The 23,819-nt window shown below is 49.0% G+C and overlaps 2 protein-coding genes across 2 annotated transcripts in view; one reads left to right on the top strand and one right to left on the bottom strand.

Annotated features, from left to right (window-relative positions):
• LOC136624336 (zinc finger protein 250-like) overlaps positions 1-23,819 on the bottom strand; it is a 325,143-nt gene that overhangs the window by 133,866 nt on the left and 167,458 nt on the right. The gene's annotated exons all lie outside the window — the stretch shown is intronic.
• LOC136624999 (zinc finger protein 585A-like) overlaps positions 1-23,819 on the top strand; it is a 112,928-nt gene that overhangs the window by 79,176 nt on the left and 9,933 nt on the right. Inside the window, exons 9-12 of the mRNA XM_066598919.1 lie at positions 15,731-15,910; positions 16,000-16,123; positions 16,206-16,270; positions 16,622-16,724. Coding sequence (XP_066455016.1) covers positions 15,731-15,910; positions 16,000-16,123; positions 16,206-16,270; positions 16,622-16,724 — 472 coding nt within the window. The remainder of the gene's footprint in view (positions 1-15,730; positions 15,911-15,999; positions 16,124-16,205; positions 16,271-16,621; positions 16,725-23,819) is intronic.

Below are 23,819 nucleotides of genomic sequence, written 5' to 3'. Positions count from 1 at the left end.
ACTGCACCACGCAAAAGACAAGCCCTTATGAAGCCGTGTCGACTGAAAAATAAAAAAGCTATGGCTTTTGAAAAACTGAGATTAAAATCAGACAAAAATTGTTGCGTCCTTAAGCCCCAAAAAAGCCATGTTCTTAAGGGATTAAAAAAAATATATAACATTTCCTTTCCTCCTTTTTATGTCTTGTAACCTGCTCTTCTTACAGCTTTTCACTGTCTTTCTTTTGCTCATATTATTGTTCTGTAAAAAGGCCTTGCATTCTTATAACAGAAGTCTCATGAGAAATAGTTCCAATTGGCCTGAGAGAAGTCCTGCTTCTAACTAAGATGTCATTGACATGATGATTGTTTTGTTTTTAAATAACCAATGATAATGAATGACTTATAATGAATTATAATGATTTCAAGTGAGGCATGTTCTAGCCTCATTTCAAATGTCTTTGTATAAAATATCTCTGTGGTTTGGAATAAATCAGATGACTTCCAATCACATCCAAGGTGTGTGTGGTTTGTAAGCTTCCTCGATGCTCGAGCATTAACTGTTAATTTGGATACCTGAAAACATACCATTTAGCAAATGATTTCACTAACATATGCAACTGCCAATTAATGTGTTTTATCTAAAAATCATATAATATTTCACATTAATATATGCAATTAAGTCTTAAAACATGTTACCAATTATGTGCAGAAATGACGAGAGAATCCCACCAAGCATCCGTAACTTTGAGGAACCGGTTTCCAAGAAGCTAATAAGATTTTTGTACTTATCGTAAAATCAGCAACTGCAAAAAGAGAACTCTGAGGAGGAATATATCAGAAAAAATATTAACAGCTTAGTGGTTGCTGTGTCCCTCAATGAATGAAACAAGAGAAATTTTCCTGTAAGTACAAAAATCTTGTTTTCTCGTCGGTATCATTGGGGACACAGCTGGAGACTTTTGGACATTCCAGAGCAGTTCATCAAGGTGGGAAAATTATGGAAGAACGTATGCAGTCAGTTTATCTAGTCTACCCAATATGATGACAGAATGAATATGTTTTATCTAGTTAGCTTTCATCCCATCCTTATGGCCACTGTTGTATATAGTGAATCATTCCATACAGGTTATCAATGTCTGAGGGCAGTTTAATAATCTTTATTGCTGTATCATTTCTGCTCCGCATGTGGTTGTATTGCTGTTATGCTAGGGATAATCCATCATATATATATAAATAAAGCTTTTAGTATATTATTACCTTTACGTTATGGTTTAGTTAGTATGGCTGACTCTGGAGTGCTATACATTCCTGATTAGGTTAGATAATATTAATATTCATCCCATGTATTATCAGCTCCTCCTGTGCATTGCAGAGTATAAATACTAATTTAGAAAATCCATAATCTACTGGTTACTCTGTAGTGGAGGAGAGTGACACTTCACCAGTGAATGGGGGTGGAGGCTTGGAGCATATATAGCTGCACTGGGTCGTCTCATTCATTATGCTGTCAGTCCACCATCAGGGCTGCATGGCCATTATCTGATTATCCTTTAGGCTGCATTCAGACGAACGTATATCGGCTCGGTTTTCATGCCGAGCCGATATACGTTGTCCTCGTGTGCAGGGGGGGGGGAATGGAAGAGCCAGGAGCAGGAACTGAGCTCCTGCCCCCTCTCTACCTCCTCTCCACCCCCTCTCCGCCCCTCTGCACTATTTGCAATGGGGTAAGGCGGAGGAGGGGCCAAGTTCTGATAATTAGCCCTGCCTCTCCCCATTGCAAATAGTGCAGAGGGGCGGAGAGGAGGCAGAGAGGGGGCGGGAGCTCAGTTCCGTCTCCTGGCTCTTCCATCCCTCCCCCCCCCCCCCCCTGCACATGAGGACAACGTATATCGGCTCGGTGTGAAAACCAAGCCGATATACGATCGTCTGAATGCAGCCTAAGAATTAAATATTTTTCCTGCTGATTTAAAAAGCTCCTCATGAAACATCAACCATTATGATATGGAAAGGCGTGGAGTATTACAGTAAGTAGAGATACTTACCCTGCTGTAGCTGGCTCAGTATAGTATAGTCAGCATTATCAAACGCATTTAGTTGTGTGGTGTGGTTATTATCATCTATGCGACTTAGTTAGGTTGGGATGTTACAGCAAGCAGAGGTACTGACCTTTACTATAGTTCACTTAGTATTGTTTAACCAGTATTTAGCTGTGCGGGATATTGGTATCATCTATGCAACCTGGCTAGGTTGGGGTATTACAGAAAACAGAGATACTGACTTCATTAAAGCTAGCTCAGTACAGCTTAGCCAGTATTATTTAGTCAATGTAGTTTAGTCCTATCTCTCATACATTGGATACTCTGAGGTGCGAATCCTTTCTAAACAGTAATAGGATTTGAATAGGTATTATATAGAATCAATTAAATTAACACCATGTTTGATCTCTGTACCTTAATTCAGAGACCACTCATTATATAAGGGAGCGATTGTGCTTGCTTTCTAAACCTCTTTATCTCTTCCTTTTAAGCTCAATTATGCTGATTTTGGGAGAGAGGTGGTAGGGTACAGTTGCCTCCAAGTTTTCAGTAATAAATATTGTTGGGGGTCTGTCAACGGAGACCAGTGCGAATGTTGCCTGAGTCCAAATTCAAAGGAGAATTATAATGAGTACTCATAGGTGAGAACCATAATAAGCCACTACACACACACACAGTCTAGTGAATCAGAATGAGTTCTCCTTTATTGTTGAAGAATTGCTAGTTTTTATGCAAGATGAAAAGAAGGCATTTCCAAATGTTACCTGATACTAAGTTTCAAACTACTTTGCTGACCAAGTCCTCATTCCAACAGATTACAATATGGCTGTAAATCAGAAGCCTTCTAAACAAAAGGTATCAGCAAAACTGTGTGAAGTGGACATCAAACAGTTACATATGATCATAAAGATTGACTCCATACTGTCGGAGTACATACTTAATTACAGACCAGGATGTAATCTTAAAAGTCCATTGTGTGTTAAGTTTAACCTTGTCTCCTAAGTCAATCGAATTTGCACATCAAAGAGGGGGCATTGTTTCTGAGTTGCACATAGAACTGGTTTAGCCACCTACTTAGTATTCAGTACATTCTGGTCAAGAGTTCAGAATTGTGATCAAAATGGCTGAATGAAATATAATTAATCATACATTTAGTATTTTTTTTTAAATCATCATCCAAATAAACGCTTGAATATACCTTTTTACATATGATTCTATATCCATAGAGATGAGCGAGCACCAAAATGCTCGGGTGCTCGTTACTCGGGACGAACTTTTCGCGATGCTCGAGGGTTCGTTTCGAGTAACGAACCCCATTGAAGTCAATGGGCGACCCGAGCATTTTTGTATTTCGCCGATGCTCGCTAAGGTTTTCATGTGTGAAAATCTGGGCAATTCAAGAAAGTGATGGGAACGACACAGCAACGGATAGGGCAGGCGAGGGGCTACATGTTGGGCTGCATCTCAAGTTCCCAGGTCCCACTATTAAGCCACAATAGCGGCAAGAGTGGGCCCCCCCCCTCCCAAAAACTTTTACTTCTGAAAAGCCCTCATTAGCATGGCATACCTTAGCTAAGCACCACACTACCTCCAACAAAGGACAATCACTGCCTGCATGACACTCCGCTGCCACCTCTCCTGGGTTACATGCTGCCCAACCGCCCCCCCTCCCCCCCACAGCACACACCAAAGTGTCCCTGCGCAGCCTTCAGCTGCCCTCATGCCACACCACCCTCATGTCTATTTAGAAGTGCGTCTGCCATGAGGAGGAACTGCAGGCACACACTGCAGAGGTTGGCATGGCTAGGCAGCGACCCTCTTTAAAAGGGGCGGGGCGATAGCCCACAATGCTGTACAGAAGCAATGAGAAATACAATCCTGTGCCACCGCCATCAGGAGCTGCACACGTGGGCATAGCAATGGGGAACCTATGTGCCACACAGTATTCATTCTGTCAAGGTGTCTCTGCATGCCCCAGTCAGACCGCGGTTTTTAATTCATAGACACAGGCAGGTACAACTCCCTATTGTGAAGTCCCTGTGGACCGACAGCATGGGTGGCTACCTGGAACCCACCGGCGGTACATAAAAATATCCCATTGCATTGCCCAACACAGCTGAGGTAGTAATGTCGTGCTTAATGCAGGTGGGCTTCGGCCCACACTGCATGCCCCAGTCAGACTGGGGTTCTTTACAAGTGGAAACAGAAGCATTTATAATTTCCTGTGGACCCACAGCATGGGTGGGTGCCAGGAAGCCACCGGCGGTACACAGAAATATCCCATTGCATTGCCCAACACAGCGGATGTAACGTCAGCTGTAATGCAGGTGGGCTAAAAATTCATTTGATTACACTGTAGGCGAGGGCCCACAAAAATTGCTGTATCAACAGTACTAATGTACCTCAGAAAAATTGGCCATGGCCAACCAAGAGGGCAGGTGAAACCCATTAATTGCTTTGGTTAATGTGGCTTAAGTGGTAACTAGGCCTGGAGGCAGCCCAGTTTAACTAAAAATTGGTTCAAGTTAAAGTTTCAACGCTTTTAAGAGCATTGAAACGTATAAAAATTGTTTAGAAAAATTATGAGTGAGCCTTGTGGCCCTAAGAAAAATTGCCCGTTCAGCGTGATTACGTGAGGTTTCAGGAGGAGGAGCAGGAGGAGGAATATTAGACACAGATTGATGAAGCAGAAATGTCCCCGTTTTGGATGGTGACAGAGAACGTAGCTTCCATCCGTGGGTGCAGCCTACGTATTGCTTACGTATCGCTGCTGTCCGCTGGTGGAGAAGAGAAGTCTGGGGAAATCCAGGCTTTGTTCATCTTGATGAGTGTTAGCCTGTCGGCACTGTCGGTTGACAGGCGGGTACGCTTATCTGTGATGATTCCCCCAGCCGCACTAAACACCCTTTCCGACAAGACGCTAGCCGCAGGACAAGCAAGCACCCCCAGGGCATACAGCGCTAGTTCAGGCCATGTGTCCAGCTTCGACACCCAGTAGTTGTAGGGGGCAGAGGCGTCACGGAGGACGGTCGTGCGATCGGCTACGTACTCCCTCACCATCCTTTTACTGTGCTCCCGCCGACTCAGCCTTGACTGGGGAGCGGTGACACAGTCTTGCTGGGGAGCCATAAAGCTGTCCAGGCCCTTAAAGACTGTTGCACTGCCTGGGCTGTACATGCTGCTCGATCTCCGCACCTCCCCTGCTACCTGGCCCTCGGAACTGCGCCTTCTGCCACTAGCGCTGTCGGATGGGAATTTTACCATCAGCTTGTCCGCCAGGGTCCTGTGGTATAGCAACACTCTCGAACCCCTTTCCTCTTCGGGAATAAGAGTGGGAAGGTTCTCCTTATAGCGTGGGTCGAGCAGTGTGTACACCCAGTAATCCGTAGTGGCCAGAATGCGTGTAACGCGAGGGTCACGAGAAAGGCATCCTAACATGAAGTCCTCCTCCTCCTCCTCCTCCTCCTCCTCAGGCCATACACGCTGAAATGAGGACAGGCAAGCAGCATGGGTACCGTCAGCAGTGGGCCAAGCTGTCTCTTCCCCCTCCTTCTCATCCTCCTCATGCTCCTCCTCCTCCTCCTGAACGCGCTGAGATATAGACAGGAGGGTGCTCTGACTATCCAGCGACATACTGTCTTCCCCCGGCTCTGTTTCCGAGCGCAAAGCGGCTGCCTTTATGGTTTGCAGGGAACTTCTCAAGATGCATAGCAGAGGAATGGTGACGCTAATGATTGCAGCATCGCCGCTCACCACCTGGGTAGACTGCTCAAAGTTTCGAAGGACCTGGCAGATGTCTGCCAACCAGGCCAACTCTTGTGAAAATAATTGAGGAGGCTGACTCCCACTGCGCCGCCCATGTTGGAGTTGGTATTCCACTCTAGCTCTACGCTGCTCATAGAGCCTAGCCAACATGTGGAGCGTAGAGTTCCACCGTGTGGGCACGTCGCACAGCAGTCGGTGCACTGGCAGATTATACCGATGTTGCAGGGTGCGCAGGGTGGCAGCGTCCGTGTGGGACTTGCGGAAATGTGCGCAGAGCCGGCGCACCTTTACGAGCAGGTCTGACAAGCGTGGGTAGCTTTTCAGAAAGCGCTGAACCACCAAATTAAAGACGTGGGCCAGGCATGGCATGTGCGTGAGGCTGCCGAGCTTCAGAGCCGCCACCAGGTTACGGCCGTTGTCACACACGACCATGCCCGGTTGGAGGCTCAGCGGCGCAAGCCAACGGTCGGTCTGCTCTGTCAGACCCTGCAGCAGTTCGTGGGCCGTGTGCCTCCTATCTCCTAAGCTGAGTAGTTTCAGCACGGCCTGCTGACGCTTGCCCACCGCTGTGCTGCCACGCCGCGCGACACCGACTGCTGGCGACGTCCTGCTGCTGCTGACACATCTAGATTGCGAGACAGAGGTTGAGGAGGAGGAGGAGGAGGAGGAGGGTGCTTTAGTGGAGGAAGCATACACCGCCGAACATACCACCACCGAGCTGGGGCCCGCAATTCTAGGGGTGGGTAGGACGTGAGCGGTCCCAGGCTCTGACTCTGTCCCAGCCTCCACTAAATTCACCCAATGTGCCTTCAGGGAGATGTAGTGGCCCTGCCCGCCTGTGCTTGTCCACGTGTCCGTAGTTAAGTGGACCTTGCCACTAACCGCATTGGTGAGGGCGCGTACAATGTTGCGGGAGACGTGGTCGTGCAGGGCTGGGACGGCACATCGGGAAAAGTAGTGGCGACTGGGAACTGAGTAGCGCGGGGCCGCCGCCGCCATCATAGCTTTGAAAGCCTTCGTTTCCACAACTCTATACGGCAGCATCTCAAGGCTGATAAATTTGGCTATGTGGACGGTTAACGATTGAGCGTGCGGGTGCGTGGCGGCGTACTCGGCTTGCGCTCCAACACTTGCGCTAGCGACGGCTGGACTGTGCGGTGCGAGACATTGGTGGATGGGGCCGAGGACAGCGGAGGTGAGGGTGTGGGTGCAGGGCATGAGACGGTCGTGCCTGTGTCCTGAGAGGGGGGTTGGATCTCAGTGGCAGGTTGGGGCACAGGGGGAGAGGCAGCGGTGCAAACCGGAGGCGGTGAACGGCCTTCGTCCCACCTTGTGGGGTGCTTGGCCATCATATGTCTGCGCATGCTGGTGGTGGTCAGGCTGTTGGTGGTGGCTCCCCGGCTGATCTTGGCGCGACAAAGGTTGCACACCACTGTTCGTCGGTCGTCAGGCGTCTCGGTGAAAAACTGCCAGACCTTAGAGCACCTCGGCCTCTGCAGGGTGGCATGGCGCGAGGGTGCGCTTTGGGAAACACTTGGTGGATTATTCGGTCTAGCCCTGCCTCTACCCCTGGCCACCGCACTGCCTCTTGCAACCTGCCCTGCTGCTGCCCGTGCCTTCCCCTCTGAAGACCTGTCCTGTGTAGGCGTTGCACACCAGGTGGGGTCAGTCACCTCATCGTCCTGCTGCTCTTCCTCCGAATCCTCTGTGCGCTGCTCCCTCGGACTTACTGCCCTTACTACTACCTCACTGCAAGACAACTGTGTCTCATTGTCATCGTCCTCCTCACCCACTGAAAGGTCTTGAGACAGTTGCCGGAAGTCCCCAGCCTCATCCCCCGGACCCCGGGAACTTTCCAATGGTTGGGCATCAGTGACGATAAACTCCTCTGGTGGGAGAGGAACCACTGCTGCCCAATCTGAGCAGGGGCCCGAGAACAGTTCCTGGGAGTCTTCCCGCTCCTGAGCATGTGTCATTGTAGTGGAGTGAGGAGGCTGGGAGGAAGGAGGAGCAGCAGACAGAGGATTCGGATTTCCAGCAGTGGACGGCGCAGAACTGTGGCTGGACGATAGGTTGCTCGAAGCACTTTCTGCCATCCAGGACAGGACCTGCTCACACTGCTCATTTTCTAATAAAGGTCTCCCGCGTGGACCCATTAATTGGGCGATGAATGTGGGGACGCCAGAAACGTGCCTCTCTCCTAATCGCGCAGCAGTCGGCTGCGAAACACCTGGATCAGGAGCTCGGCCTGTGCCCACACCCTCACTTGGCCCTCCGCGTCCTCGGCCGCAACCACGTCCTCTAGGCCTACCCCTACCCCTCAGCATGCTGTATTACCAGTGATTTGATTTCCCAGGCAGGAACGAAATTGGCGCAAGGCTGCACTGAACCGTAGCTGGTTGCGTCTGATTTTTTTACGTTCTCCACGCAGCACACACGTACCCAGAGCCCTTAGGACTGACAGAGGCAGGGCAAATATACTTTCTTCCCTTTTGTTTAAAAGGATAGGCCCACTGCATCTATTCACTGACTAATATAACTGTGTTGCGGCCCTGCAAAAGTGTCACAGAACTTTACTGTTGCAGAGTTATTAACTGTGGCAGAGCAGGTATTTCCCAGGCAGGAAAGAAATTGGCGCAAGGCTGCACTCAACCGTAGCTGGTTGCGTCTGATTTTTTTACGTTCTCCACACAGCACACACGTACCCAGAGCCCTTAGGACTGACAGAGGCAGGGCAAATATACTTTTTTCCCTTTTGTTAAAAAAGAAAAGGCCCACTGCGTCTATTCAATGACTAATAACTGTGTTGTGGCCCTGCCTACACAATTCTGTGCCTGTAGTATCAATGGAGGGTGCAATGCTCTGCACCGCCGATTTTGAGAAAAAAAAAAAAAAGCAACACAGCTAACAGCAGCCTGCACAGTACTCCACACAGTTAAATGTGGCCCTAGAAAGGACCGTTGAGGTTCTTGAAGGCTACACTCACTCCTAACACTCTCCCTGCCTAAGCACCACTTCTGTCCCTAATACCGGGTGCAATGCTCTGCACTGCCGATTTTGAGAAAAAAAAAAAATTTCTCCACTGCTAACAGCAGCCTGCACACGTAGATGTGGCCCTAAGAAGGACCGTTGGGGTTCTTGAAGCCTACACTCACTACAAACACTCTCCCTACAGCAACTCCAATAGAACAGCACTTTCCCTCAGCTAACTCACAAGACATCTGAGGCGAGCCGCGGGAGGGGCCGACTTTTATACTCGGGTGACATCTGATCGCCCCAGCCACTCACAGCAGGGGGGTGGTATAGGGCTTGAACGTCACAGGGGGAAGTTGTAATGCCTTCCCTGTCTTTCAATTGGCCAGAAAAGCGCGCTAACGTCTCAGAGAGGAAACTGAAAGTAACCGGAACACCGCGTGGTACTCGTTACGAGTAACGAGCATCCCGAACACCGTAATATTCGCACGAATATCAAACTCGGACGAGCACGTTCGCTAATCTCTATATATCCAAGTTCTATTAGCAACTTCCGGAATGTTTTACATATTTTTCATTTCCATAATACATAACATATACAACCAAATAACTGATGTCACATTTATTACACTGTTTCCTTATCTTTCTTATGTAAGGTTATTAAAAATAGGATTAACCCATAACAATATTACATAGTACAGACAGCAAACTTAAAAGCTAGTTAAGGCTGGATAGTGCGGAAACCTGACACTTAAAAGAACCAAGACTCAAACCCATATCCAGACTCTACTGTAGGAATGATGGGAGATGGGATAAAGAGAAAAACACACAGAATGGAAATGGAATTTTTCCAAATGCGATAAAAAACCCAAGAGGAGTAGAGTTTCCTAGCCCTCATTCTGGCTTGAATGACAGGTTCCTTAAATCCTCAGGCTGTCGAGATGGTGGCTTCAATTGTGAAGCTGATAACTGGAGTGTAGGCAAATTCCGGTGAAATAGGGGTTCCTGTAAGAGAAGATATTGAAGAGGAAGGCACCGCATAGAGTCGACGAGTAGGTCGACTAGATCTGCGTACCACGCCCTCTGGGGTGAATCTGGGGTGGTAAGAATCATCAGAAGGCCTTTCATGTTGATATTCTTCTTGACGTCATGGGATTAGTGGAAAGGGTGAAAGACATGTGAACTGGAATTTTGTCTATGAGCTTAATAGAGCATCCTTTGCTTTAGCTTGGGGGTCCTTAGTCCTTTGTTCCCTCACCAGGTCTGGTGTAGCTGGAGAGCGGCATTGTTGAGTCGGCTTTGAAGGAGAGCTTGGTGAGCTTCATGGGAAATAGCAATGGATTTCTTTGTTATATTGTGGCCTATCGGGTGAGGCAGCGCTGTAGGCCTCAGCTGTGGGGTTCTGATGGGAACTTCGAGTGGATAAGAATTCAGTGAGGTGCTTGGGTTGTGCCTTGGAAGTCTTGTGACAAGTCATCTCACAGCTTAGATGTTGATAAATGAGGAGAGACCAAGCTGAGCTCAGAAGAAAGCAGCCATCTCAGTTTGCATCTCAGAGCTGTAGTAAGGATAGGAGAAACCTCCGCTATATCCTGAACTTAATACAGTCATATCTGAAGAAGGGGCTGCGTCCCCGAAACACGTAAAATATTGGCTGCCTTATCAAAGTAGAACGGGTAAAATCACCAATATTAATACCATTTTGTGAGAGTTGTGTCTCCAAGTCCATAAATTTTCATGCTGCCTCCTAGTCTATAAAAGGGGAGACAGAGCTAACCTCAGAAGAAAGCAGAGATCTCGGTCCATAACCAGGCCACGCCCCCAATGCCGTCCATTTTTAAAGGCTTTCACCGTGCGGGATAAATATTGCGGCATTCTAATAATTCTGACTTACATACACGGCAATACAAATATGTGACAGGTTTTCTTATTGGAAAATTGGTAAAATGTGTTTCTTTCAACTTTTAATATACTATTTTTTAACTGTTAATAAAACCTTATTAAGTCTAACCATTTAGTCCCCACGGGTAACTTAGATTTGTGATCAGCTGATTGCTCATGCTACATGCTGCTGTGCTTCCTTAATATGTATCCAGCAATCCTGAAGTGGGTAAAAGTCTAATACACAGGCACAGCGCCGTACATTGCAGAGTGGTGGCACCTGGTATTACATCTTAATCCTTAGTCACATAGAAAGCTACACAGAGGCTATGTGACGGAGGAACAATGTCCGAGACGGAAGGAGAGGTCAGGATGCTCAGTACTTCACACAGCGCATTGGCAGGAATGCTGGGAGTCAGACCCCCCCATATTGGGAATGATGCCCCGCTCGGCTCCGCTCCCCCGTCTCTCACACACGCTCGGCTCCGCTCCCCCGTCTCTCACACACGCTCGGCTCCGCTCCCCCGTCTCTCACACACGCTCGGCTCCGCTCCCCCGTCTCTCACACACGCTCGGCTCCGCTCCCCCGTCTCTCACACACGCTCGGCTCCGTTCCCCCGTCTCTCACACACGCTCGGCTCCGCTCCCCCGTCTCTCACACACGCTCGGCTCCGCTCCCCCGTCTCTCACACACGCTCGGCTCCGCTCCCCCGTCTCTCACACACGCTCGGCTCCGCTCCCCCGTCTCTCACACACGCTCGGCTCCGCTCCCCCGTCTCTCACACACGCTCGGCTCCGCTCCCCCGTCTCTCACACACGCTCGGCTCCGCTCCTCCGTCTCTCACACACGCTCGGCTCCGCTCCTCCGTCTCTCACACACGCTCGGCTCCGCTCCTCCGTCTCTCACACACGCTCGGCTCCGCTCCTCCGTCTCTCACACACGCTCGGCTCCGCTCCTCCGTCTCTCACACACGCTCGGCTCCGCTCCTCCGTCTCTCACACACGCTCGGCTCCGCTCCTCCGTCTCTCACACACGCTCGGCTCCGCTCCTCCGTCTCTCACACACGCTCGGCTCCGCTCCTCCGTCTCTCACACACGCTCGGCTCCGCTCCTCCGTCTCTCACACACGCTCGGCTCTGCTGCTCAGTCTCACACACACGCTCGGCTCCGCTCCTGCATCTCTCACACACGCTCGGCTCCACTCCTCCGTCTCTCGCACACGGTCGGCCCTGCTCCTCTGTCTCGCATTCGCTCGCCTCCGCTCCATCAACTCTGTGAATACATCCTCACACCGCTCCCCCGTCTCACACACGCTCGGCTCCGCTCCCCCGTCTCACACACGCTCGGCTCCGCTCCCCCGTCTCACACACGCTCGGCTCCGCTCCCCCGTCTCACACACGCTCGGCTCCGCTCCCCCGTCTCACACACGCTCGGCTTCGCTCCTCCGTCTCACACAAGCTCGGCTCCGCTCCTCCGTCTCTCACACACGCTCGGCTCCGCTCCTCCGTCTCTCACACACGCTCGGCTCCGCTCCTCCGTCTCTCACACACGCTCGGCTCCGCTACTCCGTCTCTCACACACGCTCGGCTCCGCTCCTCCGTCTCGCACACGCTCGGCTCCGTTCCCCAGTCTCGCACACGTTCGGCTCCGCTTCTCCATCTCTCACACACACTCGGCTCCGCTCCTCCGTCTCACACACGCTCGGCTCCGCTCCTCCGTCTCTCACACACGCTCGGCTCCGCTCCTCCGTCTCTCACACACGCTCGGCTCCGCTCCTCCGTCTCTCACACACGCTCGGCTCCGCTCCTCCATCTCACACACGCTCGGCTCCGCTCCTCCGTCTCACACACGCTCGGCTCTGCTCCTCCGTCTCACACACGCTCGGCTCTGCTCCTCCGTCTCACACACACGCTCGGCTCCGCTCCTCCGTCTCACACACGCTCGGCTCCGCTCCTCCGTCTCACACACACTCGGCTGTGCTCCATCCACTCTCTGAATACATCCTCACACAGCAGAGTCCTGCATCCACTGAGCGGAGAGACCTGGTCATGTGACCCCTTGTCTCCTCCCACACACTGATCACATGACGGTGACATCATCACAGGTCCTGTAAGCACAGAACAACCCCACGGCTCCTGTCCGGCTGCAGGTGGAGGTATGTGGGGTCTCCAGCACTGGGGGGCAGGTATCATTAACCCCTTCAGCCCCGGCCTGCCCATGGATTTCCCCACATGTGACAACTTTCTGCAGAACAAGTTAGATTTTTCATTGACGCCGTTTTGACTTCATATAACTTATTATCTGGTAATAAAGCGCCCGCCGGGTCTGGAGGAACCAAGATGGCGGCCGGCTTCTCTCGCTCCCTGCGGCGCTGTGTATTAGTAGTCCAGGGCCGCTCTCACACAGACATTAGTAACGTGGTGTTTACAGCGTTCTTACCGCCCCGTCATTGTACTGGGTGATGAAGAGCATCAAAACGGACCACAAGGCAGTAAACTACAACATGCAGCGGATGATTTAGCCCGTGTTGGAGGCGCCGCGTTAAGACGCTCGTCTGAGAAGCCCCAGTGAGATCAGTAGAAGCTCAGTACGGGTTTAGCGCGATGTTTCCAACGCCCATTAAACTGTTAAAAATATTGCAGTCCGGCCATTGGAGCGTCCTGTTGCTATGGGTTACATCCTGTATGATGTTACATTGTCTCGTCTTCTTCCCATTCAGGATCCTCGGCTGATATCTTCTATATCAGATAATATTCCTGATTGACCTGACAAGGATGGAGAGGAACCGGGACAAGATGGCGGAGAGTATATTCACCCTCACCCTAGAGATACTCTTCCAGCTTACAGGAGAGGTGAGAGATTCTGGGGATGACGTCACATTCTATAGTTTTCTGTTGTTTTTCTGGTAAGTTAGTGGAGACCCACCAGACCTATTATAAGGCAATGGAGTTTCTTGGGTTCCATTGAAGTCTCTCATGTAAAGGACCTGGAATTTTGTTGTTCTGCCTCTATGCTGGAATAGAACTACAGAAATGATGAACACCGATGTGAGGAGAACCTTAACCCCTTAGTGACCAAGCCTGTTTGCGCCTTAATGACAGAGCCCCATTTTGGAAATCTGACGTGTCACTTTAAGATAGAATAACTCCGTAAAGGTTTTGCATCTCCAAGTGATTCTGACATGGTTTTTTTTAAATCACATATTCTACTCTATTTAGGTGGTAAAAATAGACCAATAGAATTTGTGTATATTTATTAAAAGCGCCAACATTTGGAAAATTGTAAAAAAAAAAATTTTTTTTTCACATTTTCAATTGCAATATCTCAAATATGTGCAAAGATACTGTACACATCTTTGATAAGATATATATTTCCATCTGTTTACGATAGAGAACCCCCACAAATGCCTCCATTTGGAAAACTAGACCGCTTAACGAATTCCTCTAGGTGTGCGCTGGTGGTTTGACCCCACAGTTTTTGAATGATTCTAAGCAAAATAGAAGGAAAAAAATTATGATTTTCATTTTTTGGCAATTGTGTCATTTTAAAAACCGTTTTCTTGTACAGCACACACATGAATGAAGACTTGTACCCCAAAATGGATCCCCCTGTTTGTCCTGTATTCAGAAACATACCCATTGTACCCCCATCTACTTACTAGACACATGGCAAGGCCTGTAATGGAAGGAGCACCTGTTGGATTTCAGAGCACAACTGAATAAATCCCAGGCCCCATTGCCCACTTGTACAGAAAAAAAATTGACTCCCTAAAAAAACAATATCTCCCCCATCCTCATTTTTTGGCATTCGCCCCCAAATCTTAGATAAAAGTAATGATGTGAACTGTGTGGTATTTCTGAAGACGGGGATAATTACGGAGGCTGGTTAGGATGGGTACATGGGGCAATAAAACCGGGTATGCCCCCTCCTCTCATGCTTTTTGGGGTATTTCTTTACCTCAGCGGCAGGTATGGGGTGTAGAAAGTGGCACTCTGTGAGGCTTCGTAAGCTTGATGAGGTGCGGCGGTCTCACACACCGGGCGCTCAACAAGCTGCTCCTGGAACTGCATGAAGGCGAGCGTTCCCGGGGCTTCTTGTAAATTACGTTTTACAGGTAGCGGTCTGAATAACGCCGGGCTCACGCGGCCGTATGTGGAATCTGCTTGTGGAGGCCCGCAGCGGATCCCAGCTGTGACCCTGCGTACGGCCACGTAATGTACTCACACAGGCAGTTATGCGCAGTACACTTCTTCTTGTTTTATATTTTCCGTGCCGTCGCTCAGCGATGATGCGGGTACCCGCAGCCCGTATACAATGTAGATGCATATGGGCTGCGGGTATATCAGCGACCATGGAGCACAATGAGCTCTATGTCACGGATATCTGTGGTAAAATAAAACCTGTTGCATTCTTTTTTTTCTGCGAGTGGATTACGTAATTCTGACCCATTAATGTGACTGGAATTGTGTAATCCAATGCATTTGATTGATCGGCGCATTACCACGGATCAAACGCATACAGAAGAAGCAGAAACCAAAAATGGCAACAGCACGCAAAATAAATTTACTATCAGAGGTTTACGTGCCTATAATCAATACTCTGACCACATTAAATAATGCAAGGTTCTTGGCATATAATTTGATCAAATTACATTGGCCCATCTACCAACGTCCAGGTGACCAAGCTCAGATGGGTCCTAACACTAATACTAGGTAGTAAATGTCAGCCTGGGAAAGTTGGGTTCCTACCTCTCAGAATGCTCCTCTCTTGGGACTAAGCCTACAAATAAAACCAGGGAAGGTAGGATACCATTCATATGGTCCAGTAGGAGGTCAGCTGGACGTTGGTAGCTCCATGTTGTTAGCTATCTCTGGGCACTGACAGCATGCAGCTATCATGTCCATAGCCCATGTGGCTTTAATACCCGCAGGATGCATGTTTTTATGTCCTCGGGGATTAAAGCCCACTTAACTGATACGTAAAAACACTATGGGCTGGTCACTAAAGCTTAATAACAGATGGACATTACTGGAGACATGAAGGACTCTGGGAATGTCTGCAGTGATATTTATGGATGTATCTCCCCATAAACAGGATTATGCGGTAGTGAAGAAGACTTCTAGTGATGGCTGTCAGGCCCCGGTGTCTGATGGATGGGGAAGACCCCTGAGCCCAATCACAGGGCCTCCACCTCACCCCCTGATACCGGAGGAGATCAATGAGCAGAAGATCCTAGAACTCGCCAACAAGATGATTGAGCTGCTGACTGGAGAGGTGACGCTGCTGGGAATGCTGGGACATTATACAGTAACACTATGGCGTTATAACGTGTCTGGGTGATGATGGTATCATTGTGTTGTCAGGTTCCTATAAGGTGTCAGGACGTCACTGTCTATTTCTCCATGGAGGAGTGGGAGTATTTAGAAAGACATAAGGATCTGTACAAGGACGTCATGATGGAGGACCACCAGTTCCCCCTATCACCAGGTAATAGACAGGACTAAATCCACATGGCCTTTATTATTTGTATGTAGAGAATGAATTCAGTGGCTGTCTGTGTTTTCTGCAGGTAGATCCAGTAAGAGAACAGCAGTGGAGAGATGTCCCCATCCTCTTCTTCCACAGGATGATCAGGTAGATGGAGAGAAGGTCTCATGAAATCTCCCCTCTGGTCTGTAGGACGGCTGGGAAGGTCTTGTGTTCAGTCTTCTTATATGATTGATACTTGTGTAATGAGAAAGCTGGAGATGGCAGGATTACAGCCGACCGCAGACATTAGATCTCTCCGCATCGTATCACTATTTTCTGGTTCTGGAGACTTCTGGTTGGAGTTATACAGGAGACCTGCAGCTATTTGGCCCAGATCACTACTGCTGTCATGTCATTCCGGCTCCTCATACTAATTAATGACCTTTTCTGGCCATATAAAACCTTCCACACGACTTCTCCAACTGTGTGATGACTTTTACAATATTTATTTCACAGCTGGTGAAACTGGAGGAAGATCTGATCCCTATTGATGCTACAGAGACACATGTGAGGGGGGATCAGCCGTGTAAGGAGGAGATTCCTGCAGATGACCCCCCAGGTAAGACTACATGTAGAGAAGAGTTTGTGTTGTCGGAGTTTTCTGTTGTATATAAAACATATCAAACAGTCGTGTGCATACTGATACAATTAATAATGTAACACGTGATACATCCATGCAGGCCATGAAAACAGTGACCTCCATAGACGCAACCCAAACAAGGACTGGAGGGAAAGGATTGGGATAGGGGAACATGCCTACATGCTAAACACCATAGCAAACTGTACTGGAAATGGGACTTGAGAGCAGACCAATGATTGACAATCACCAAAACATTTACCTAGAATACCAACATGCATAAGTAGATGGAATAGCTGAAGTACGTACGAGGTATTGGTTCATGTTTTGGTGAAGATACTCCCTACTCTAACAAGATAACTTAGCCCCAGGAGTCCTGCCTACAAGTGGGGCGATTATCCCAATAGGGACGGACGATGCTGAAACCCAGGGGTCTGGTTTGCCCTAGATGGTAAGAGACAGGACACCGTTCACATGCACCAACAGACAAGGGACATCCACCTATAAACGGTAACTGATCACACCTCATGTCTGGTCACCTACACAGACACAAAACACGTCGCGGTACATACCAACAAACTAACAAAAACTCTACTCAGATAACTCATGCATACAGATATATAACAGAAGCTAGTACAAAGTGTCCTCACACTACAGAGAAAGAGCGTCAAACACCGAACCGTGGTAAAGGGAACCGTGTCAGGCATTACTCACCTGACAACACACATGACCTCAGATGTCCGGAGGCCGTAACTGCCCAAGGGGAAGGAAGAGAGGGCGCGCATAACATGCAGACGGGAATACAGGTGTCCAGAACATCCTCAGGGAACGTGGGAGAAACAGTTCAGACTAACATCATGCATAACACCCAGCTCTGAGTGGGAATGAATAAATGAAGAAGGGCCTGGTATTTATGTGGAGCAGACCGGTGGTGGTTGTCTGGTACGAAACTCCACTTTCTCACAAAGGAAATGGCAGCATCCAGGGCGTAGTGCAAAACGATAGTTTATTCCTCCAAAATCTCTCTATGTTTCGACCCTCTTAGGGTCTTTATCAAGCATAAAGATAACATACATCAAACGCCAACATATAACAAAATAGTAGTTGCACCGCCACCAATCACCTTTACAGAATCACATATGTGTGCAATCATCATTACCTTATGGCTCAACCTCCTGGTCTGGTAACTTTCCATTAATAATAACGTGGGGCGCATTCTCCACGGCTGTGTCCATGTGTAGTATATGATGTACTGGTATCCTGTGTTTTCTCTATCTAACTGCGCATGCACAGGATATGTCAAGTCCCGCGAGCGCCCTTCTTCCGCCCTCCGTCCATCGGAACTCATCTACATTAGTGCTTCTGCGCGGGGCTTCATACAAAATACTGCGATAGCTCGTGATCCATAAGGGATCAGCTCACGGAGCGCTGCACTCTCTCAATACTCTGATTTCAGAGCAGTCCTATGTATGTGGGCGGAGCTAAAACTGTGTGCTTCAAGCCATCGGACTACAGCAGTGTGAATGTGAAAGCTGTGTATCTCAGAACCGGGAGTGTATTCCCCAACGACCCGAGTTTACTGTCGGGCACAATTCAGTTATACAAAAGCACCAAACTCTCACAATAATTAGTACCTGTTGATAATTACCCCATTGTCCTCTTTATAGAGCGAAAAAAAAGTATCAACTATATTCTTTAATGCTTAATTAAATTTGTTTATTCGGGAAAATCTTTATGTTTTATATCGCACCCCGTTCTCATTGGAGTGTAAAACATATCACATCACAAAGAAAAGGGGAAAAGAACAAAGGGAAGAGGAAAAAATATTAGATTAAAGGGGACCTCTGAATTTGCTCAGAAACAGTCCCAGGTGAAAGAGGGCGTATCTCACATTTCCACCAACATAGTAATATGGAAGTAATATGAATCCGCTAGAGGTACGAGACTCCACACATCATCAGCCAGCCAAATCAACCACACCAGCAGCTGTGTGCTCCTGGAAACCCAACAGAACCACACGTCCCAGGAGCACAAACGAGACAACATGATTTTCCTTTTAAGGTTTAATCCAATGTGCCTCACGGTATCCTGCAAATGTTCCAATATTCTACTTTTCTGTTTTCTACACGTACATCCCACATAGGATAACTTACAGATATCACATGTGATCATACAGACCGCAAATCACATATTACAATTTATATATTCTTTAATTTGAAAATTATTTAACGTATCTGAAAACACTTTGGCTGAAGAAACACACGACTTGTTGATATGTTTGTAGTTGTCTTATTAATCTTCTGTTGGACGGTATTATTTGTGTATGCAGGTATCTTACTATATTGCTGGTACATGGGCCGCCCACGGATCTGTGATTGTATGATGTGGGGTGACTCCATTGTCATGTTCTTGTAATAAATGGTTGTCCACAGGAGATACGCATATACTGTGACTAAGGACTAAGTGTTGGTCTGAATCACACGATGGGGTATGTGGTTCTTCTCCAGTTTGAGACTCTCTGGTATTTAATACTGAGTATGGCCGCTTTCATACGTCCGAGAAAAGTGTGTGAGATTTGTGCTTTGTGAGAGGCACGAATATGAACCTTATTATTTTGAATGGGATCATATACAGGGACAATTTTTTTTCTCCTGTGCTTCACATTGGATGGCATGTCCCATCCCTGGGCGTTCCCTCACAACACCTCGCTCATTGTTTACGATGGGAAACACTTGCCGATCCTCCAATGCGGCTGAAAGGACATTGTGTTTATTCTGTGGGTCATTCAGTACGACTACAATGATACTACATGTATGCACTTTTCGAATACATAGTAATGCTTAAAAATTAAAATAACTTTTTTAGAAAAACACTTTTATATATATAATTTTTATTTTTTTTTTTAAAACAAGCCTGTAGTTTGTATTAGTACTATTATGGGGAACATACAACTTTTTGATAGCTTTTTGTCCAATCTTTCCTTGGAGAAGGAGTGCAATTTAGCCATTGCGTTTTTTTTTCTGACAGAGTCATAAACTAGACCATTATGATGTAGTGATAGTAATTTTTATGGTACCCATGGGAGCCTGTGCACACTTGTGCTTACTTTTCTCCTGGGGGATTCACCACCATGCCACTTTCTTGGCCTTCCACCACTAATTTAGGTACCGGCTTCGGCCTAGTGGTGACACTTCCGTTGGTGCGGGCTGCACTGCTGTAGGGTCTAGAGATGAGCGAGCACCAAAATGCTCGGGTGCTCGTTACTCGGGACGAAATTATCGCGATGCTCGAGGGTTCGTTTCGAGTAACGAACCCCATTGAAGTCAATGGGCGACCCGAGCATTTTTGTATTTCGCCGATGCTCGCTAAGGTTTTCATGTGTGAAAATCTGGGCAATTCAAGAAAGTGATGGGAACGACACAGCAACGGATAGGGCAGGCGAGGGGCTACATGTTGGGCTGCATCTCAAGTTCCCAGGTCCCTCTATTAAGCCACAATACCGGCAAGAGTGGGCCCCCCCCCCCAACAACTTTTACTTCTGAAAAGCCCTCATTAGCATGGCATACCTTAGCTAAGCACCACACTACCTACAACAAAGCACAATCACTGCCTGCATGACACTCTGCTGCCACTTCTCCTGGGTTACATGCTGCCCAGCCCCCCCGCACGACCCAGTGTCCACAGCGCACACCAAATTGTCCCTGCGCAGCCTTCAGCTGCCCTCATGCCACGCCACCCTCATGTCTATTTAGAAGTGCGTCTGCCACAGGAAAAGCAGGCACACACTGCAGAGGGTTGGCACGGCTAGGCAGCGACCCTCTTTAAAAGGGGTGGGGCGATAGCCCACAATGCTGTACAGAAGCAATGAGAAATAGAATCCTGTGCCACCGCCATCAGGAGCTGCACACGTGGGCATAGCAATGGGGAACCTATGTGCCACACACTATTCATTCTGTCAAGGTGTCTGCATGCCCCAGTCAGACCTGGCTTTTTAATTCATAGACACAGGCAGGTACAACTCCCTATTGTGAAGTCCCTGTGGACCGACAGCATGGGTGGGTGCCAGGAAGCCACCGGCGGTACATAGAAATATCCCATTGCATTGCCCAACACAGCTGAGGTAGTAATGTCGTGCTTAATGCAGGTGGGCTTCGGCCCACACTGCATGCCCCAGTCAGACTGGGGTTCTTTACAAGTGGACACATGTAGGTTAAACTCCGTGTGCACCTACAGCATGGGTGGCTCCCTGGAACCCACCGGCGATACACAAAAATATCCCATTGCATTGCCCAACACAGCTGAGGTAGTAATGTCGTGCTTAATGCAGGTGGGCTCCGGCCAACACTGCATGCCCCAGTCAGACTGGTAATGTGTACCTTAACAGTAACCGCGTTGGTGGTAATGTGGTGGTGACTGCGGACCTAGTAGCGCGGTTTTATTTTGTTTGTTTTCGGAATGTGGCCAGGATTAAGTGGGCCGTGGCGGGGGATGTTTTGGAGGCACTACGTGTCCTCTCCACGTGTCCGTGGTTATATGCACCTTAACAGTAACAGCGTTGGTGGGAAATGGCCTCGCCGCCATCATGTCTTTGGGAAGCCTCCGTTTCCACACCCCAGAGACATACCATTAGCAGCGGTATAGGCAGAGCCCAGAATTAGTAACATTTCAGCCGTAGCATTAGCGACAGGCCACACTAACATATCACTAGCAGCATTATAGGGGGAGCACAGTCTTAGTTCCATTTAAGTAATTGTAGCAGCCTACACAGGCCCCAGGAACAATTCTGAAGCAGCAGTATAGGAGGAGCATAGTCTTAGTTCCATTTAAGTCATTGTAGCAGCCTACACAGGCCCCAGGAACAATTCCGAAGCAGCAGTATAGTGGGAGCGCAGTCTTAGTTCCATTTCAGTAGCTGCAGTATAGCCAAGGCCCAAGTTACATTTATGTAGCTAAAGTGTAGGCCAACCCCACACACACTTCTGTACCATGAGTGCAGGCGAAGAACATAGAAATTGCTATGATTACACTGTAGGTGAGGGCCCCAAAACATTGGTGTACCAACAGTACTAATGTACCTCAGTAAAAATTGGCCATGCCCAACCAAGATGGCAGGTGAAACCCATTAATCGCTTTGGTTAATGTGGCTTAAGTGGTAACTAGGCCTGGAGGCAGCCCAGTTTAACGAAAAATTGGTTCAAGTTAAAGTTTCAACGCTTTTAAGAGCATTGAAACATATAAAAATTGTTTAGACAAATTAGATGAGTGAGCCTTGTGGCCCTAAGAAAAATTGCCCGTTCAGCGTGATTACGTGAGGTTTCAGAAGGAGGAGCAGGAGGAGGAGGAGGAATATTAGACACATATTGATGAAGCAGAAATGTCCCCGTTTTGGATGGTGAGAGAGAACGTAGCTTCCATCCGCGGGTGCAGCCTACCTATTGCTTACGTATCGCTGCTGTCCGCTGGTGGAGAAGAGAAGTCTGGGGAAATCCAGGCTTTCTTCATCTTGATGAGTGTTAGCCTGTCGGCACTGTCGGTTGACAGGCGGGTACGCTTATCTGTGATTATTCCCCCAGCCGCACTAAACACCCTCTCCGACAAGACGCTAGCCGCAGGACAAGCAAGCACCTCCAGGGCATACAGCACGAGTTCAGGCCACGTGTCCAGCTTCGACACCCAGTAGTTGTAGGGGGCAGAGGCGTCACGGAGGACGTTCGTGCGATCGGCTACGTACTCCCTCACCATCCTTTTACTGTGCTCCCGCCGACTCAGCCTTGACTGGGGAGCGGTGACACAGTCTTGCTGGGGAGCCATAAAGCTGTCCAGGCCCTTAAAGACTGTTGCACTGCCTGGGCTGTACATGCTGCTCGATCTCCGCACCTCCCCTGCTACCTGGCCCTCGGAACTGCGCCTTCTGCCACTAGCGCTGTCGGATGGGAATTTTACCATCAGCTTGTCCGCCAGGGTCCTGTGGTATAGCAACACTCTCGAACCCCTTTCCTCTTCGGGAATAAGAGTGGGAAGGTTCTCCTTATAGCGTGGGTCGAGCAGTGTGTACACCCAGTAATCCGTAGTGGCCAGAATGCGTGTAACGCGAGGGTCACGAGAAAGGCATCCTAACATGAAGTCAGCCATGTGTGCCAGGGTACCTGTACGCAACACATGGCTGTCCGCACTAGGAAGATCACTTTCAGGATCCTCCTCCTCCTCCTCCTCCTCCTCAGGCCATACACGCTGAAATGATGACAGGCAAGCAGCATGGGTACCGTCAGCAGTGGGCCAAGCTGTCTCTTCCCCCTCCTCCTCATCCTCCTCATGCTCCTCCTCCTCCTCCTGAACGCGCTGAGATATAGACAGGAGGGTGCTCTGACTATCCAGCGACATACTGTCTTCCCCCGGCTCTGTTTCCGAGCGCAAAGCGGCTGCCTTTATGGTTTGCAGGGAACTTCTCAAGATGCATAGCAGAGGAATGGTGACGCTAATGATTGCAGCATCGCCGCTCACCACCTGGGTAGACTGCTCAAAGTTTCGAAGGACCTGGCAGATGTCTGCCAACCAGGCCCACTCTTGTGAAAATAATTGAGGAGGCTGACTCCCACTGCGCCGCCCATGTTGGAGTTGGTATTCCACTATAGCTCTACGCTGCTCATAGAGCCTAGCCAACATGTGGAGCGTAGAGTTCCACCGTGTGGGCACGTCGCACAGCAGTCGGTGCACTGGCAGATTAAACCGATGTTGCAGTGTCCGCAGGGTGGCAGCGTCCGTGTGGGACTTGCGGAAATGTGCGCAGAGCCGGCGCACCTTTACGAGCAGGTCTGACAAGCGTGGGTAGCTTTTCAGAAAGCGCTGAACCACCAAATTAAAGACGTGGGCCAGGCATGGCACGTGCGTGAGGCTGCCGAGCTGCAGAGCCGCCACCAGGTTACGGCCGTTGTCACACACGACCATGCCCGGTTGGAGGCTCAGCGGCGCAAGCCAACGGTCGGTCTGCTCTGTCAGACCCTGCAGCAGTTCGTGGGCCGTGTGCCTCCTATTTCCTAAGCTGAGTAGTTTCAGCACGGCCTGCTGACGCTTGCCCAC

The sequence above is a fragment of the Eleutherodactylus coqui genome, chromosome 4, assembly GCF_035609145.1.
Source record: "Eleutherodactylus coqui strain aEleCoq1 chromosome 4, aEleCoq1.hap1, whole genome shotgun sequence".
In the NCBI taxonomy this organism is placed as follows: domain Eukaryota; kingdom Metazoa; phylum Chordata; class Amphibia; order Anura; family Eleutherodactylidae; genus Eleutherodactylus; species Eleutherodactylus coqui.
The sequence above is the reverse complement of the archived record's forward strand: the minus strand, read 5'-3'. Positions and strand labels throughout refer to the sequence as shown.